The sequence below is a fragment of the Centrocercus urophasianus genome, unplaced genomic scaffold, assembly GCF_019232065.1.
Source record: "Centrocercus urophasianus isolate 14NV4802_14NV808 unplaced genomic scaffold, USGS_Curo_1.0 seq_47, whole genome shotgun sequence".
Lineage (NCBI taxonomy): Eukaryota > Metazoa > Chordata > Aves > Galliformes > Phasianidae > Centrocercus > Centrocercus urophasianus.
The window spans coordinates 1,995,304-2,015,745 of NW_024885055.1; the positions used below are offsets into that span (position 1 = coordinate 1,995,304).

Consider the following 20,442-nt stretch of genomic DNA (forward strand, 5'->3'; position numbering starts at 1 on the left):
ATTCTACAAGCCCTGCAGTCATTCTCCTGCAGAATGACACTCCTATCAGAGATGCAGAAGAAAGCTCAGCTGTGGTCCAACTGTGCCTTGTGAGCAAGGTACAAAAGGGAAGGGTGACAACTCTTAAATCAAGCAAATAGACATATACACAAGCAACACGTTTCCAAGAGTAAGTGCAGGTTAACTGAATGAAAAAACATAGTTGATGCCCTATAAATATCTATTATGTAAAGTATTGAATAGGCTCTAAAGTTGATAGTCTTTTATCCTTTTCTAAAGTTAAAGCAGTTGTATGTGAGTACATGCATAAAAGACACTGCATTCATGCTTGTAGAAACAATTTGTCATAGCCAGATGAATTCTGGATGGTCTATTATGTTACACATACATGCTTCTCAAGACATGCTTCTTAGATTTCCTATCTGAGCTTAAGACAGCTTTAAAAATATTTATCGTAAATGAAATTATTTATTGCTTTTACTTTTGGAATAATGAAAAAGTACTCAGGAAATGCAGGTAGGCCGATTAAGTCTGATATCTGAGATAGGGAGGGAGTTTGTCACAGTGCAAAGAGAAATCTAGCATTGCTACTGACGCTCAGAGATGCTTTCTTACCTCATGTTAAATTTGTGGAGAAAAGGGCTTCTCTTCAAATGCAAGACTAGCACATACAGTCTTTCCTCTTGTAACAAATGAACAGCTTGAATGGAAAAGATTAAAGTGCTAAAACGTGCTTAAAGTTTTAGAAAGAGATGAAATAGATAGAAGTACTGTGATTTCACAAATCAGGCCAAATAGACATCTTCACAGTCCACCCTGCAAAACACTAAAGCATCAGGGACACAGGAAGCCCTGTGTGTAACAGCACTTACTTATTTTACAGAGTTACAGCTCATTCCAACTGCTTTGTTGGTTTGGAGCAGCACCACTAATTAATACAATCAGAAGAAAAAGTTTCAGAGATCTCCCACCAGCACACATTAGCATATACTGCCGAGAGACTTGATAGAGTTCAAAGCTTATCTTGTAGCCTACATGCTCCATGTTTGCTCAGAGCAGCAGCTGGCCAAGTGATCTCCCTTCTTCTCAAAGAGCAAAATTAAATTAGATTAGATCATCTATTCTCCCTTGTAGAATTAAGATCATGCTATGAAAACAAGCAAATTAGCTTTTGAAATCCTGTTTCTCACTTAAAGGGTAAAAGGCTGAGGGATGCTTTCTGTACCAACAGAGCCAAACTGCTTTCTGTAGCAATTCAGCTAAGCTGCAACAGAATGCACATGCCTTTTCTTCCTGGCAACCTATAAGAAACAGGTGTGGCCCACTGGACTTGAGGCTGTGAGTGACAGGGAAGCCTGAAGGATGAGGTCAAAGAAGAAGGGATAAAGGGAAAAATTACAACAGACACAAGGTCTTGAGATAGATGCACAGAAATGGATTGAGCTGAAGGACTACAGAGTTCTGAGATCTGCTTAGTTTGCTGCCATGTAAAAAAAAAACACTCCTAAGAACAAGAAAACTTGGTTCCTAGACAAACTATGTCAAAGAACATTTTATGAAAAGAAATGCTCATAACATTAGGAAATAGAAGGAAAAATGTAAGGAATAAGACTGTTAGGACTTAAAAACTATCTTGAAAACAAGCATTTGTGGATGATGAATGGGACGGAGGATGAACAGTTTGAATTAGGATACTGCAGTGATGCTAGCATTAGTGATGCCATATTAGAAAAGGCACAACAGTGAATGAAGTTCAAAAGGGGCCACACAAATAAGATCTAACATTTAGATGCTAGTTTCTAGTGTTGCATCACTGCACACCAAGCTGTGAGGTCAGTTGGCACAGATGCAGTTAAACAAGCTTATAAAAATGTGTTCCCATTAAATTACCATGTTGCAGCAATTAGACACACTCCAGAAGATTGTCCTATGCAATCTGTTCTAGATGAACAGCTAATGAGAACTAAGCTAAAACACGATCTGGTTATGATTCCTCTTTTTAATATTCCCTATATCACTAAACAGCTTAAACCTATAAAATGGAAAGGGTGAAAGATATTTGTCTGCTATGGTCAGATGGATTAGTGAGACTGGCCATGAGAGCTCATAATAAAGTCTGTGGTGCACCTTCACTCAATCACCCTACACTGCATCAACATTTGCAAGAAGTTAAATTAAGTTATCATAGCTTGATTAGATCTTAGTTTGGCTCAGGGTGAGGGAGAAGGCAACTTCAGCTTTGCTGCCAAGATTCCTCACACCTCAACCTTCACCACTGTAATTGGTACAGATTAAAACAAGATGACGTTGGAAAAATAATACCAAAGAAATAAAATCTTCTCCTATGGGAGGATGCATTTTAAAGAGACGGACGGAGTGAAAAGAAACTCCACTTTTTGTGTGGTAACTGAACGACAAGTAACTAAGCCTCAGTTCACAGGGCACACTGACTTGCAAAAAGCCACCACTAAGTTATTCTGTGAAAATCATGCTCTTCAAAGAGTTACTATATTGGGTGTTATAGTCATGCATGGTGCAAAAATAAACTTTAAAAAATGGAAGCACTGAATATACTCTCAGTGCATAAAACATTTGTTCTGAAACATCTTCAAATTAATCAGATCTCTTATTTCAAGATCTTGAGGAATGCAGACACTTACTGCCCCTACGTTTGTTCTTTCAGCATGCTTCCTTCTGCCCACTGCTTCTGTTGTGTGGACAAACACATCAGCTGAGATTGCAGACTGGCTCAGCCAACATCCACACATTGCAATAAATGGCATTTTCAAGGATCAAAGGGATGTAGTCAGATATTTAATGGTAAGAACAGCCTTATTTTAGGTGAACCAAGAAGGCTTTTAGACCTCAGTTATGTCGTTCACTTCCTGTTCTGCTTTCCTTAAAACACCCTTAAGATCAACTCTGCCATTTCCTTCATATTAACTCTCACGTTTGCGCTGTAAGTAAAACTGAAGGGGGAGACCAAGAGAAAAATCTAATTCCACAATTAGAAATATAAACAGCTTATAGTGATAGCAAGAGTCTTTGTTCTGTTTGTACAAGGCCGACTCTTATGTACTAAGTATAAGAACTGCAAATAAGGGCTTGACACCTCTCTATTTGTGAGCTGAACTAAAGACGTTATGCTAAAAGTCAACCATCTCTCAAGGTAAATGAGGGTTCAAAAAGGATTGTCTCACAGCCTGAAATGTCTCAACTCCCTGTGAATTCCCCTGACTTGACTGGTACCATTTTATTGCAGCTGTTCATTCAATTCAGAGTTCACATCATGAAACATGACAGAAAAGGAACTGATGAGAATTCAGTGAATGCAGCTTTTCATTTGAAAAGATCCTCAAACATATAAAATTGCTTTATTTTGCTTAATTTTCCACATTTAAAAGCATAAATTGCATTTATTTTTCTAGTCAATACTGAAAACAAGTGATAATTTGTAGTATTACAACTTTCATCTCAAAGGAATACAACCGCAACAGTTTCCACTCCTTCTGAAAGAGGTGAATGCTATGGAAGACGTTGAATTGCCTAATGCAGGAGATGCATACATTATTTCTCCCCATGAGAATATGTGAGAACTGTTGCTATCAGCTTCTTTTTGTACATACATAAATGACTTTCAGGAAAACAGACTTTTTTTCCTTTTTTTTTTTTTTTTAATGTGCTGATTTACATGCACTACATATCTAATATTGGAAATGGGAAATGCTAAGTATTTCCTAAGAATAAAAAATGACTTAGGATTCTTAGTAGCCACAGTTCTCAGCGGGATCACTTAACTGAGGTTATTACCATTCAATCCAAACAACCTGCATCCTTTTAAGTAAGCACTGAAGTATTTAAAAGTCTAGACTGTGTACTCTGCCCATTATGAAATCTCATCTTATTTATTTAGGAGTTGGTGGAAAGACTTCGACTTATTTCACTACACAGCAAATCAGGTCTATGGTAAAGTTAAATAATCAATGATGCTGGAATCTTAGATACTACAACATAGCTTTGTGCTCTGATGCTGAGAGTCTGGTTTTGTGATAGAAGTAAAAACTAATGATAATAAAAGTAGAAGGATGAGCTCACTGGGAAGACATAAAACAGGAAATGTACTGCATTAGTCAGACAATCATCACAACATACAGTACCCATAAGTGATTATATCCTGTTTCCACTGAATTCAAAGAACTTCACGAAAATTCCACTGACTTTGTGTCAAGCAGCTGCAAAGAGCTGAACCTTCATAGAGACTTGCCAAGACTCTGCTACTAAAGCAGATGAGGGACTGAACCTTGACTGTACCTTCTGTCCTGCCTGTATTCTGATCAGCCTCTGCTCTAAAGGCTTTCCACTGTTGCTTTCTGATCACTTCTGGGATGTAATTTTGCCTACTGTTTCCTCAGCATTTCCTTTTGTAAATCCTTATCTTTCAACGTTTACTCCTCATTCACAATCTTATCCTGTTTTCAAATCTAATCTACCTAGACTTTGGCCATCTGCCCATACAGACCTCGAGTCATTCTTCTCTCAGACCTCTTCCCTTTTAGGTTTTCCTTCTCTAGATGACCTTAGTCATTGTTTTTCCTCTGTTCCTTAGTAGCCACTACTTTTACATTTATCAATTTTACTACACCAGCTCACCAGAAAGACCTTCTCCAAGCCTCTTTCTACCTACGCATCTTTCTCATCTCCTGTTCTTCCTATAACGTGCTTTTCCTTGCTCTGAATCTTCTAATAAGTGGAGTATAAAATTATCAATCTTCCCCTTGTTATAGAAAGAATTTCCATAGAAATAACTATTTAAAAAGGAAGATCTTAGTCATAGGATAAGAAAACTTGTTTTGCATACTAGCCTTATTTCAATGCAACTGTATTAACTTCTGTGGCATTTAAACTAGATAGTATTTATCCACTTGGAAGAAACCTAACATGAAATTCAACACATCTTCTTTCTACCTCTCCAACCTTCAAACATTTTGGAGTTTTAAATTAGAAATGTTTTTCCAGTACTTTGGTTATACAGTGCCTTAGCTTGGCTCTCAACCGTCTGCCCGTTGGCACCTGGACAGCATGCCCTAAGAGTCTGCATTTTTCCTAATCTAAGATGCTGAAAAGCATCAGTTCCTGTTAGAGCCAACAGGTTCTGGGAAAAAGGAATATGCCTGAAACCATGGAATGCAAATATGTACAATGATGGCTTTCTTGTCATCCCAGTGTGACGCTGAATGATGTCATGGCAGTGCTTTGGAAGTGTCACGGTCTCTCTAATGGTGAAAATGCAAAGGTCCTGACACTCACAAACAGTCCCACTTCTGACAGTTTCCACTGAAAAGGATCAGAAATAGACAACAGTTCAAACATACCATTTAACACATCAAGGTGCAGTAACTACATGCCTTCCCTACATGGTTCCTTCAGGGTCATTAAAAGGCCTTCTGAGAAGTCATTCTTTCCATCTTCTTTGATCTATCTTTATACTGTTCATGTTCAGAAAAAACTACTCTCCCTTGCTAAGCAAGATTACAGTACCAAAGTGCCATCTACACAGAAGCATCCTTCTTCTGACTTCTCACACTCGTGCATAAATGTGCTATTTCACATTTATGATACAAATGACAAAACATTAATAACCAGGATGTAATTTCCTTCAGAAAGGAGCCTCTGGGGAGGTAAGTGTTCTTAATTAAATCAATTTCTCCTGCATATAACATCATAGAATAGTTGACTAACTTATGCTTATTTTTTTTCAGTGCAAGATTATGACTTTACAAGTCTGTAATTTCACAAGTACTTTAATTCATTACTATTTATGGTCCACCCAAAATCAGTAGGTCTACCCACAGATTGGCATTAGAATGGAACACCAGATAGAAATCAAATCTGTGGTACGAATCACCCTCAAGGCTAATTGCTTGGAGTTACCTTTCTGAAAGCAATTGTGTGCAACAGAAGCAATTGCTCATGGTCTCCATTGCTAGTTTTCCTTGGCTGAAAAGCAAATTATATACTAATGCAGGTATTATTTACTTACAGATAACCTAGACTAGAGAAAATAAAAAAATATGGATGACAATACATTCCTCTGAGAGAAAATAAATACTAATACTGAGCTGCAAACAGCTATTAAGGAATCAGCTACACTAATGGCTTCTGGGGAGACCCAATAGATAGTGTAAGAGTGAGCAATTTAAAAGGTGCAGTTCAAAATAAGCTCCCTCTAGTTGTTTACAAGATTCTGTCCATCCCAAAGCTGTATCCATAAATAGTTCTAAAATCATTTATTTTCCTAGGTCTAAGCATTCTTATGTACACTTACCAAAATAAGATCAGGAAAAATACGTAAACCATGCCCCCAAACTCAAGTCAATGTAAATTAGTGACGAAATTCTGAAAATTGAGAAGAATTATTTACTATTGCTACTATGAAAGCCAACCCCAAAATACTGACACTAAGCGAGATGGTAAAGAGCAAAATTAAAATGCGCTACGGAAAGTCTCCACAGATCCCTTTTTTGCTCAGACCTTAAAAGCTGAGAAATTACTTTGAGTTCAGTACCCATCCCCAGCCTAATCTGTTTATTTCTGTGGAAGTCAAAGAGTGGGGAGAAACGTATTTCACTCATTCTTAGTAATTTCCCCTACAAAAAATATTTTTTAGAGAAACAATGCACAGACAGCTGAGACAATTTTCCTTCTCCCCTCTCAGACAAAATTGGATCATGATTCATCACATACACAGTTGGATTTTAATTTATTCCTTTAACAAGTTTGTTTATTTTCTTGTAAGCAAGTATTAATCCACTCAGACACAGGAAAATGTTAATTTTATTGCATTGCCTTTCAAACTTAAAAAGCTGAGTCTAACTCATGTTGGTGCTCATTCTAGCTTTGAAGGAAAAAAAAAAAAAGAAATGCCTGACCTGTGTACAGAGGTTCCCTGTTCTTTGGGGAGGCTAACACTAACTGCACATCAATCCTCTCTGAATGAAACTGAACAATCCTGTCAATCTTCAATGTGGTCATAGATGGAGTTTATCATCTTCAAGGAAAGCTGTTCCATAATTATTCATTCACACTAAGTTCTCAGTGCCACTCACTGCAAAGAAGAAGGTGACACAGGAAAGCATTTGGCCTATTAGGGAAACATAAAACTTCACTCAGTTCAGTGGATTCCAAGTAGAATTTAGCCATCTGGTATTCAGATATACATCATGCCTATGATGTTCACTTGCTAAATGGTTATTTCGTGAAGCAGTGCTAATGATGATAACCCTTCTGTTCTTTCAGTGAGAAGCTTAGTGAGCCCTCCATCTACTGGAACAAAAGTACATGCCCAATTAGATGAGAGAAGAGTCCCCATCCCTTATCTCTGCTGCAAGAGGAAAGAATAAATCTGCTACATGTTCGAGGGATCAATGCGATTCGAACACCAAACACCTCTCAAGCTATGTTCATTTCATTGTGCCATGCAATATGGACTCACACAAGAAAGTGCTCAGAACATGTTCATGTCTTAACCTTACCATTATCTCAAAACATCTACCATTACGAGGATTCAGCACGGAGCCCTTCTCCAAATTCGTGTGAGGACAGATACAGGACAAATGCTGACTGTGTCTCTGAAGAGTGAACTGCTCATCTCAATGCTGCACTTGCCATTAGGGTTTCAACCAACAGGGCAGCTGACAGTCACTTGGTACTAACCTACTCTGTCTCCTGAAGCACTGTAAAACATTTAAAATGCTTTAGCTCAAATGTAAACAGCAAAAGATTAATGCAATACATGCACACTTCTGAATCTGTGGTGCAACATTATTTATCAGTTATTTGATAACACTTATCAAATACACACAGGGAAACCCATAAAATTATGTATTCATGGCATTTCCCACAACTATTTGCAGCTTCCAAACTGTGAGTTACACATTTCAAGCAAGTTCAACCCTTAGGTAACAATGCATGAAAATACTGTTGACTGTTAATGGGCTCTGTTTCTTTGTGGAAAATTAGTGAAATTTTTGTGAAGTGAGGAAAGCGAGGCAACCTGCACTTTCTAAGGAACACACAACTGCTACAATGCTAATTCTGAATGCTCTAATTTCTTCTAAACGTTTCACTCATCTCTAAGTTCATCTAAATTTGCTTCTTAGACAAACAGGATGTCTACTTGATTCAGCCCAAAACAGCAGTGATATTGTGTATCTTTACAGAAAGATAACTATGTATATACACGCATACACACAAAGTAAATTAGCACTAAGTGCCAATTTGTATAAATGAAGGGAAATCAGCAGTCAGGAAGATGAGGCCAGACATTCAACTGCTGTGTGCCGACTGCTTTCTGCTAACATGGAACAGGGAAACTTCACACAACCAACCAGGAGATGAACAGTCAGTGTAACACTGACAGACGCTGCTGCACAAAGGCACATTGCACCACAGCTCTGCATTCAGAGGACGACTGTATTTAACACAATTAAAGTAATTGCTCCAGTCTAGTCAGCCCAGTTAGGTCTCCATTGAAGTTAATTAGAAAAAGCCAGTAAAATACTTTGAACGTGCAAATGCTAAATGTTAAATACTTCAATTATTAATATATTCTCACAAACGCTGCAATGGTAGGCAGGTGCAGGGTTCCTGGAATGCTGCAGTGTTATAACATGAAAAATAAAGCCAGTGTTTTTCCAACACTAGTTTTAACACAGTACAAGAATTTGTTCTACGAACCAAGCTTCTGCCTCTGAAATACACACAAGCTCAGGCCCTTTTACCACCAAGGAAGTATTTTCTGTGATTCAACACAAACTAGAACCCCATGTTCATCTCAAATCATCTAACACATAAGCACATAAAGACAGGTTACCAATGGAAAAAAAAAAAAGGGGAATAAATCTGCATGAAGGAAATACAAGGAGCAGGACATAACTGCATGCTGTAGTCTAAACTTCCGGAAGAGAATTAGAGCCGTGCATCCTGCCAGGACTGTCATGCAGAGTTTCAAATCCCAGCTTGCTACGAGAGCTTTAGGCAAATACCCAAAAAAGATAAGAAGGTAATGACTGAAGGCATGAAGTAGAGAGAGGGAAACAAAACATTCTGAATTCAAAAAGGGTAAAAGCACTGGGTCATACTTAGTCCTGGGAAACAAAGACTTAACCGTACACAGCTATGTAAGAGATCATAAAAGAGAGCAACAACTGATTATTCTTCCTAGTCATAGATGGAGAAAAAAATAATGAGATTAAGCCATAAAAGGGAAAATGGAAGATGAGTACTGAGAACCTTTACAACTCAAAGAGTGGAACAAGTAGCCCAGAGGCTGTAGAATATTCATCACTGAGGATAATTCAGGCTTAAGTAAACACCCATCTGTTATGGAATATTCTGTTATAATCACTCCTGCTATCATGCAAGGAGGTGAAAAGAGTTGCACCAAAGTCTGGGCATTGGATACCTACAATTCATTTATTTCAGGTTTCTGAAACATTTGTTTGAAACAACAAACATCTGTTTCTTAATCCCCCAATTAACACAGTTTCCAGCCCGAAGGAATTAACCACAAAATTCATGAAAAACAGTTTATTTGCTAGCAATGGTGTAAAACAAATTGCCTACAAACTTTTACATGGCTAGTAGAGCAGTTTAATTGTGTGGTTTTTTTTTCTTTTTCCCTTTGAGGAGTGCATTTTAATTCAAAAAATATATATAAATAAAAATAAAAATAGGAAGTCATCCCTGAGCAGAGACCTTTGCAGCAGTGTCTCAGCAGAGAATTACACAGTACTACAAACTTAAGCTCTCATTCATGATACTGACCTCCTCTGAAGAGCACTCTGAGATCTAAAGATGAAAAGGACTGTAAAAAGCACTAGATGTTATCATTAGTATTCAGGAGGATGGAATTCTGTGGCTTGGTTGAATTCAAAGGGACCTGCTGGTGCTTATGAAAGCTGACATTTTAAACAAGGAAATAGCTCTGACAGTAACGTTAATGTGGGCTGACCAGGATGGGGTGAGGCCACACTTTTCTGCCAACATTTCCCAGCAGGTTGCGCTGCAGACTTATTCAGGATCATGGAACCAATTTAATGCCTGCTCACACATTTTACCATTTTCACAATACAGTATTTTAATCTGATTCCAGTCACACAAGAACTGTGTAGTGTCTAAAACAGCATCCTGTTCAAGAAAATACGCATTACTGCTTGCATCCTCAGACCTCTATGCATTCTTGCGCCCCTGTTGCTTCTGCCCATGCTAAAAGTGATTTCCTGCCTACAGTTGGCCACCAGAAGTTGGAAGTTGCTTATTCCAAACACTGTTACCACCTCTGACACCCTTGCAACCCGATGGATTTGCACCATGCTGCTTCAGCTGCTTTGGAAAAACTAAATGGATTAGAAAGTCAATCACCAAATATTCTAGTACTCTGGCTCTAAAGATGTCTCTGATTGTAGGAGTAGAACTATTTCATCAGTTTATTTGGCTGGCTTTGCCACTAGATGAATTTTAAGTAATCCTTTATTCTCACAAAACAGACCCTCAGTGAGTAACCAAAAAACACATGCATTAAGATTCCATCCAGCAATACAGACTCCCAGTAATAGCTCTAGCATCTCCACAAGCTTGAGGCAGTTTAATTGAACACCATAATTTACCTCAAGGTTAGCATCATTTGGACAGCTTTTGAAAACATATTTTTGTTACTGGAGAAATGTGTTCTGTACACATTTGCTGTGGTCAGCCTTCTTTTCCAACCTAATGACTTGACCTTCTGTTCTCTGTGACTAGTACTGAGACATCAATTAGTAAAGCAAAGCACTTTATCATTCCCCCTCATACTCCTTAAGGTCTCTTTAAATAATATTTCATCATCAGCACACTACAAGTTGTTAGAATCTTTCCTCTTCCATATACAGTATAATAATATATACATATAATTAATACAACTCAGATTTCTGTACTTTTATGTTGCTTTTTTTGTTGTTGATGCCGTTACTTTGCAGCTGCTCCAACCTTTATAGATCTAACTATTAGTGCTACCTGATAACACGGAACACAGCATTAAGAGAAAGGACCATACATATCTCTATCTACTTTGTTTTGGGAAAAACAATTCTGAAAGCCTTGTTAAGAAACACGCTGTACTATTCTGGGGTTTGTTTGCCATTCCAGGCCGTTGATTGTCTATCAATTTCTCCACGGATCCAGCATCTTCAGATGATAAAACACTTTCAGATGGAAGGCAGGAAGATAGATTTTCCTTCACATTCAGAGTTAGCAAAGTACTGAACTTTTCCAGTACAAGCCCTCCCGTTAATTTCTTGCCTTCCAGATGGCATCACAGCTATCTGCGTTCCCATTCCTTCAGATCATTGTGAGATCTGCAAATTCAAATATCTGCCATGTCTCTCTAGTTAGGTCTACTACAAGCAGGGAGTGTGACACACAAGAGCTGAAGCTGAGGAGCTGTAGAAATAAAACTGCCCTTATGAAAAAGTCAACACATTCAGAATGATGAAATGCATTCATACAGACAAGACCAGAGAAGTAACTTTCAGAATTAGCTTTTGGGATACCAGAGCCAAAACAAGTAGTCCCATGTGTCACGCTTTGAAAGTTTCTGTCACTAACAGCTTCCAATTTAGGCTATAATTAAAACAAACAAACAAACAAACAAGCAGCTATCTTGTGGTTATTTTCTATTAACAGATTTAACATGCAGGGACGAACACTAGCCTGTCTTTCCACGGCTACAGCAGGAAACTATTATTACATCAGCTCTGCCTGCTTCCCTTAACAGACACCTAGCAATTTCACGTTTCTTAGCCCAATAATTTACAGGCATAAAAATACCCCTGCAACAACACAAGATGTTAATTCTGCCAAGTAGTTCATGCTTGTCAGAGTGCAATCAATTAACTGGAACAAATACTTCATGACTGCAGTCAAGTTGGCTGGCCAGTTCTGTTTGCCATTGTGTCAATTGCTTTAGAGCAGGGCCTTCAGCTATTTCAATTGCCAAAAAGCACAAGCTATGGCTTTTAGAAAAAGTTAGTGCCTTTTCTTAAAATGTGCTTTTCTTCAAGGTGAACGAAGCATTCCGTAGAATCTATGCCATCTATACACCAACAATATAATGTTAATTTCCAGTAAGAAATAAAACCATAGGAAATTTTCATTACTGTGAGCTCTTCAGAGAATGCTGAAAAGACTACAGTATTATTATATGTTCACAATGTATGTCAGTAATCTGTACAGGGCTAACAGCTGATCCTCACAAAGAGTAATACCTCTGCTGCTGCAGAGGCTTCTTACTTACCAGTTGGGACTGCAGGATCCATCGTTGGCTTTTCCCAGGTATTGATCTGCTCCCAGGTAAATCCATTGGTTCCCAAGGCCACACTATAACCACAATTACTGTAGTGCTCATCAAAGGAACAACCACCTAGAAACAAGAAAAATGCATGCATTCCTGCATTAATTATATATAATCATTATACTAAAATCATTTAATTTCTCATTCCTAGGTTTACAGAGGAACTTGGAAAAAAAAAAAATCCTGCATATTATATTTCAGAGAGCAGAGAAGATATCCAGAAAATATTTTGAATTTTCAACTTTCTATATCTCTTAGAAGTCTTTCTTCTCTCATTGCTACTCTTCTCCTCTATCAGCTCCCTTTGTTTCAACCTATTTGCTTAACATTTTCACAGACAATTGCACATAATAAGCACGTGCATTTGGGTCCCAGTGCTGATATTTACAGAAACCTCTAGGTCAGATATTTTAAAAAAAAAAAAAAAGAGGGAGAAAGAACCCAAATGGCAAAGACGAGCAAAGTATCACTATACTACAGCGATACTTGCTTGATTTCACTTTTAAGATTCAAATTACACTGGGTTGGGTTGCACCTTTAGAAGGCACATCCTTCCTTGCCATCTCTTATGTTTAATAACCACAAAGTTCTATGTGACACGTATCTACTTCTCCAGGTTTATCAGAACTGGACCTCTGAGTGCAAGCCTTTAATTTCTCTACAAAAGGAGTACAACAAGAAGTGGATGGAAACTAACATTCACACCTTCCAGTGATCTTTCCTACTGCAATTCCTGAAATACTTGAAAGTGATTAACTATCACCTGGCAGCTGTCTGAACACTTATGAATCAAGAAAAAAACATATCTCAATATGGACATGTGTGAGGCAAGCCAATTCAATTAGTTTAGTCTTCATTTAGTGTTAGTAGATTGTTACTACACTGCTGAACCACTCTTCCATTGCCTCATTCCTCACATCCACCCAACTTGGCTTGCCAAACATATTGCAGTACTGGATCTATTACATCAAGTAGATTGGGTGCTTGGGTTTTGACCTTAATTATGACAACAGTGTCACTGCCCTGCTTTTGTTTTCTCTTACAAAAGCAAGGAGAAATTTCTCTGCAGTTACTAGTACTCCAAAGTCAGCTGAACATATCTAACACTTCTGGAGCTGCAAGGACTGAGCAGTGCTCAGGGCTACATGATCTTGCCTTTCCAGCCAAACTGCCGATTGCTCCTGACACGAATCAGAGTTACATGCAGAGAGACGTTCCCGGCTCTTTACCTTCCCACAGGCTGCATTCTCTACACATGCACAATAAATAGCAAGTACACAAGTGGTTTCCATTCAATAACAGTTACCCAACAGTGGATCATTTAGGCATTCTTTAGTTTTTGTGTATATCTTTTCCCTCTGGCTCCCAACAAAACCCAAACCCATCTCAGTTCCTATGAAATTCCTCACAAAACCCTATTCTGCTCAAGGATTTAATGTGCATTCCAACCACAACTGGTTTTCTAAAAATTCCTGTGAAACTTCACACAAATTATTTCTATTTAAGCATATGAGCTTGAAGGATTTGTTGGATAGAGTACCTGACGATACTCGGTGCTGTTAAAGAAAAATTTAAAGATTAAGCTTGTCCTAAAAGAAAATACTGTTATGTTGTGTAATTTTAGTATAAACAGTTCTGAGTACAGCAGATTTCATGACCCTGCCAGCCTTGCCTGCTTCAGTAGAGACCTTGCAAATGTATTTTCTACAAATTTTAAAAGTATTTTTTGCTTTAAATTTACAGCGCTCGTGAGGCTTTCAGAACTGTCAAAGTGAGCAGGACTACACTTCAGCTGTTTCCCTAAAGTTTTAATTTGATTTAGGTGAAAGAGTTCAAGTTTAAAATATTAAATGTGCTCATTAAAATGTCTAACGAAAAACAGGTGTTCTGGATTGCCTGTGAGGAGCATGCAATGCAACTGAAAGTCACCTTTTTCATAGTGAGCTGCTACAAGAGATGATATCAAATACTCTGCTCTCAGTCTCCAAGCAGGGCATTCTAGTCTTGATAGATTCACTCTAGCAGGAGGACTTCAGATGTATTCCATTTACACACCACCTCTCTACAGCACACTACAGAGCACAACAAGCGGTGCTGTCTCTCAGCTACTTCTTGGAAATAAATACTCTGATCAAGCCAGACAATTGCATGAGGACTCGTGTACAGAGAAAATTACGCAGGTGCTGATATAAAGTCTCAGAAGCAAAATGAGACGACAACAAAACACAGGGTAGCAGTCCTTATTTAACAGGGAATGTAATTGCTGATGTATAGATACAATTAGCTAAATAGGTTGTTTTATGTACGCAGAGGCAGGTGAAGTTGGAGAACAAGCTGAACAAGGGTAGTGAGAGCTTCCAGAAATTAATTGGGAGTTTCCACTGATAAGAGACAACACCTTAAAGCGTCTTGTGTGACATTCAAGACTAAGGCTTGTAGTAAGATTGGATAAGAAAGGATAAACTGTGGAGAGCCTTAAAAGCAGCTGCAACACATCTACATTTCTAAAGAAAGAAAAGTTAGAGTAGGAACCACCAAATGCAAAGTGACAAGGCAATAAACCAGATGGATTAATTTACTGGAAGCAATAGAATTGGAATTTGGAGAGGTGAATTTGCAGGAAATGAGGAGAGGGAAAAAAAACGTTGGAGTCGATTCTCAAGGCTTGGATAAGCAGTGGCTGCTCAGGGAGCACAGAACGACTCAGTCTGGGTGATCAAGGAGAGGAAAGCACCTGTCAGCTTTTTGCTAGAGAGTGACAAAAGAGACAAGAACTAAGAGTGGATCCAGGTGGGACAAGCCATGATCGCTTGTGAGCAAGAAAGCCATCAACTCTGTTATCACCATTAAAATACGGCATATACCATATTATTAAACAGGAAAGACTTCAGTAAGTGCAGGCAAAGAATCACACAACTTGAAATACTGCAGAATTTTAAGTGCTTTTTGCTCATATTTACAATACACATTGCTGATGGCCTTAGTTCGCAGAAGACAAACATGGCAACGCAACGTGGCTGCAACAGGCAACCAAAAGCAGCCTTCCATACCCCACCCTGCTCTACCTGAGAAATCCAACATCCACTCGTGCTCTTCTTCTCTACTGACCCTGGTGTGCACAGCACTGTTTCTCACGTTTTTGCCCTTTCTCCAACAATCTGTGCCCTGAAGCAACCGTGCCCAGCCGAGCACAGCCCTGCCTTCTCCTCCCAGAGGTGCCCCGCTGCCAGACACCCACTGCTGATCTTTTAAGCACCAAACTCTGCTTTAAACCATACGTATGGCCCCCAGGTCAAATGGGAGCATTCCCCTCACCTCCCTGAAGCTGTTTTGGGCAGTTGCAGACCCGTCTGTGCCACCAGCACTCAGCAGCACCCTGCTGCCTGTGGCACCCTGCCCAGGCTGCAGCAGGGTCTGAGTACACACAAGTGTGTGTGTGTGTGTGTGTGTGTGTGTGTGTGTGGACCACAAGCTCCCAAGCAAGCTGAAGGCATGTGTGCTGTTTAACTGCTCTTGCACAGGTGCTAACCTGCCAGGATGGAGCCATCCCCTCTGCCACCCAAGCACCTTGCCGCCAGATCCTTGGAAATTCAATTACTCCCCACTAATTAATTTCATTCTAAACAAAAATGTAATTATGGGACTGTAAATACCCGCTTTAGTAAGGATAGCAATGACTCCAAAGCAGTACAGCAAGCTAAAACCTGCAGATGAGTTCCTTTCACAAATAGCAGCACAAGCTTAATATTTACTGTTTCCTAAGACATCACGTATATGGATACCTAAAAGCTTCAGCTATGCAGGAACATAACAAGGGAAGAAAAACCACAAAGATGAGGTCCATCTTAATACAAAATCATCCATCGCTGAAACATAACTGCTTGACACAGAACAGGGAAATTCATTAACAGAGAGAAAATAATCCACAATAAAAGATATCAGGCTGTAAATTTAGATACTAGGTTTGCATGTCACAGTTCTACCCACAGCATCACAAAGCAGCTTAGAGCAAAAGTAAAGCATTTGCATGCCAACCAAAATGGAGTTTTGGTGCCTTCGTTAATTGTTAAGAGGGCTAAGGATTTCAGGATGCAAACTAGAATCTTTCCATTAATCAGCTAAAAATTAAGTGAAGAATACCATTGCTAAGTAGGGCAAGAGGAAAGGAAATTGAGATGACTCTGACACTGCTAAGATAATGCATGCGGTGTTGACCATCTCTTTTCACAAAATGAAAGCCAAACAAGGATGAAGTCGTTCCTTCCCTGAAAAGGGTCATATTGAAGCAAATAACAGCTCACACAGGACAGATAAAATATCCCTTGTTTTACACTGCAGGCTTGTAACAATGCCACTGCTCATCTGAGTGATGCTAATTAATCTTGAGCAGACCTATCATCAGTTACTGAGTCTTGCCCCCGGATTAAATGTAAACCAGCCTTGCATAAATTGAATGCCTCCTTTGAATATATAATTGAATTTGCAGAAGTGTGCGCCAGGGGGGTGTTTAAATAAGTGCACAAATATGATAAAAAGGACTTCACGCCATTATATCTAATTCAGTAAGCAAAAATAATGGCAGGGCACGTTCCAATTAGTGTTTGATTTATTTATTTTAACAAATCCAATTAGTAGAATGTTTTATAAAGTCATCCAATGTCAAACTCTCACAGACTCACTAGATAAAAAGCAATCCCTTCTAAAGAGGGATAAAGAAATGTACTAATGGAAGAAGCCCCATTGGTTATCCTGTGTTTTTAGATACAGACAGAAAATAACACATCCTCAGATAGTTTGATCAGGCATTTACAACATTCTCAGGGTGGGGAGGGGGGAACAGAGCAAGAACCTCAACAGTTCCATTTGTCCTCTTCCAGGCCTTTTCTTTTGGGATAGAAATTATAACAGCACACGTAATTCCAACCAATGCTTTTTCCCTGGAATACCTTTTCTGAAAATGCGTTGAAATCTATTTATTTAGTTCAGAACCTCATAGCCTAACAAAATATGAAGAGAGTACAGGAAGAAACAAATGGTCATAGAATGAGATAGTGCTTATGAATTGAAAACTCCAGAAATAAAAGCAAAACCAAGCGCTCTCTGATCAGTAATTTTTGTCTGTACTTCACTGAAAGAGCTGCATTTGGCTCCTTAGGAAAACAATTTATTCTACACGATTTGTCTTACAAGAATCCATTTATAACAAATTTTTCAGAATGCAGACTTCATGTAGTATAACCTTGAAAAAATTTGTTCCATGTTGTTACTGGGAAGGAGAGGAGAATAAGCATGCATTTCAACTTTGTGTTGAGTCACTTCATTTATGACAGGGTAAATCTTTTCAAGGGCTATTGAGTTTTCTTCCATCAGGAGCAGTAGTTACAACTTCATAGGCCTTCTGCTCCATCCAGAAAGGTTGATGCAGAAGGCATCAGAAACACACGTACAACCAACCAGAAATGCTAAGCTGAACTGGAGATCAGATCCAAATTCTACAGCCCATTCCTATTTCTGATGAGCACTGCCCAATGACCTCAGCTCTCAACAGGCATCACGCCAAAGAGAAGGACAAGGCAGAAGGTGCTTGTCATCTCAGTCATCATTAGTTTCACACATAACAGCCTAGAAATGACATGCTTTGTGTATCTGCATAGTACAGGGTAGGAAGTTTCAGAAAGGCTCTCACATTGCTCAGTAAATCATCCTTTTGCCATCTTATCAATCTACTGCTGTAACTGGTTAATTTCAACCAATACTTCCTTATTTTCCTAAACTACTTCTGTATTACCAGGTTTTCAAGAAAAAAGGTTTTTGCAAAAAGAAAAGTTGCCTTTACCACGTCAAGACTTACCACGTGTTCAGTGCATTTATTCAGACTATGAGGAAGAGGAAGATGCTACTCTTTAAGATGCAGGGACAGCTCTGGTTAGGTTTTGTCCCTCAGTCACCTGAGGATCTATGCCAGGAGAAATTAAGGAGTAGATTCCCCAGCATATAATAAGGTATAAACTCCAATGAAAGATATTTGTAACATCTTTTTCTTATGCCAGTTGCTTGAGTTCGCATCTAGCAGAAATTCAGACACAATCATGAAACACAAATCCACATTTACCCATCAAACTCTTGTGTCAACAGAAGTGCATTTCTCAAGGTATCCAGATATTTTGGGCTTCAGGAGGAAACATCAGTGATTTCTCTAGTACTTCGAACACATTCCTTTCATTTCCCCTACAAGTACAATGACTTGTTGATTCTCTGCAGCCTCTATCAGCCCTCACTGTCATGGGATGATTCATCTGCCACAGGGGAGATCCACTGATTTCCTTTCCATCTTACTTTTAACATATGGTATTAGTTGGTTTAGATGTGGGCAAGGGAGGTTTTATCTACTCTAGAAGGTGCTAGATTTTTGAGATGCAGTGAACAGTTGCCCATCTTAGGTATGGGCTATTCTTGTTGCATTTGACTAAATTTCATTCCTTTTGCACATTCCATCCCATGACAATCAGATCTTTTTGATGATGGAGGTAGGGACAGGAGCAGGTGGGAGAGCATGAATGGACTTCTGTTCCATATGGAACAAGCATTTAAAAGCTGTATTTTCTGGACTTGTTGGGTTATGCTACGTTTTCATTCTTAAATTTATTTTTATAGCTTTGTCTTTGCAGAAGTTTCCCACGTTCCTCGTAATTTCAACCTCAGACCAGTTCATACATTCCTTTTTAATTCTGCTCCTCATCTTCTACTAAGGATTAGTGAAATCCCTTTTAAAGTATCCTAGGAGTAAAACCAACACTAAATGTCATTTGTTTAAATTGATAATGTCCAAATCAAGTACGAATCAACCTAACTCCACTTGCCAGAATGTGTTCTGTGTTTAGCAGCAAGAGCACCATTTTGCTTCTCATCACTCAGCTGTCAGTACTTCAATAACTTGAATTGTAACATTTAACTGTTTTAAATACACACACCTTTACAATTTCATTGTTGTCTTTTGGTTTTAAGCTACAGAACCAAGTTAGTTAACCCAGCACAGCACTCGAGTTGGTTCTCCAGGAATCCAGGCTTTGCAAATTAAGCTTAGCTTCAGGCTGCTGGAACGTCAGGATTAACTCGCATGAAGTTTTCAGGCTAGCCCATCCTCACGTAATTAAACTTGCAAGATTAACACAGGTTTTCAAAATCATGAAACATTCTTAAATAGATGTTCCCCAGTGGCTTTTGTTATACTTCCAGTTAATCATATCTTTTTAATTCATTAGTCAGGTAGCTTTCCACTCCTGTAGGAGGCTCCTGTGCTATTCACAGTATGATAAAATTAAGATTCTTTTTTTTAAAATGCAAATTCATAGCACTTACTTGCCTTTATTTTTGTACCATAAATATAACCAGGTTTTACTTGGCTCCAATTTCTGCTTTTTAAGTTAGAGGACCAGCTTTTCCCACCTAAAATAATACTGTTTTACATTCCAAAATTAATTTTCAACATTTAGTAATGCTGCTTTTCTTTCCTTCCAGCATATGAAAATTGCTGGCTCTAGTTATTCTGTAAATCTGAACAGGGTTTATCTAATGTTACGTGTATGGTACATTTTGACCAAATTCTACATCAGTTATTCCACTGGAGTCTCAGATCAGTCAGAACGCTCTATTGACTGACTTTATTTCAGCATTTTGTAATGTCACATTGAATAGCTAGATATTCAGGCTGCATAGTCATTTAAATTACATATCTATGACTTTCCCCATCCACACAGGCAGCAAAAAAAGCCGCCTGAAGGTAGCTCTTTGGACTTATTTTCTTTACTCTACTATGAATTCTAACATTTTATTTTTTTTAATAAGATTAAAATTATTATGTTGGAACTTCAAACAAGAAGCAGTCATTGGTTCACTCATATTGTGCTTGGTGATGAATTAAATACTCTATCAAAAGATAGAATATCAGGATCTCCTTGTAGCTGAGATGCTTTCTTTGAAGACTTCATGGCCAGAACTCAAGATGACAGTGGTTTAGGAATAGGAATTCACATTAACTGACACAAAAGTGAAAA

At 38.6% G+C, this 20,442-nt stretch overlaps 1 protein-coding gene across 1 annotated transcript in view; it reads right to left on the bottom strand.

Annotated features, from left to right (window-relative positions):
- Window positions 1–12,482, bottom strand: part of PTPRT (protein tyrosine phosphatase receptor type T) — a 305,115-nt gene extending 292,633 nt beyond the window's left edge. Inside the window, exon 1 of the mRNA XM_042834507.1 lies at window positions 12,332–12,482. Coding sequence (XP_042690441.1) covers window positions 12,332–12,482 — 151 coding nt within the window. The remainder of the gene's footprint in view (window positions 1–12,331) is intronic.
- Between the last annotated feature and the right edge of the window lie 7,960 nt (window positions 12,483–20,442).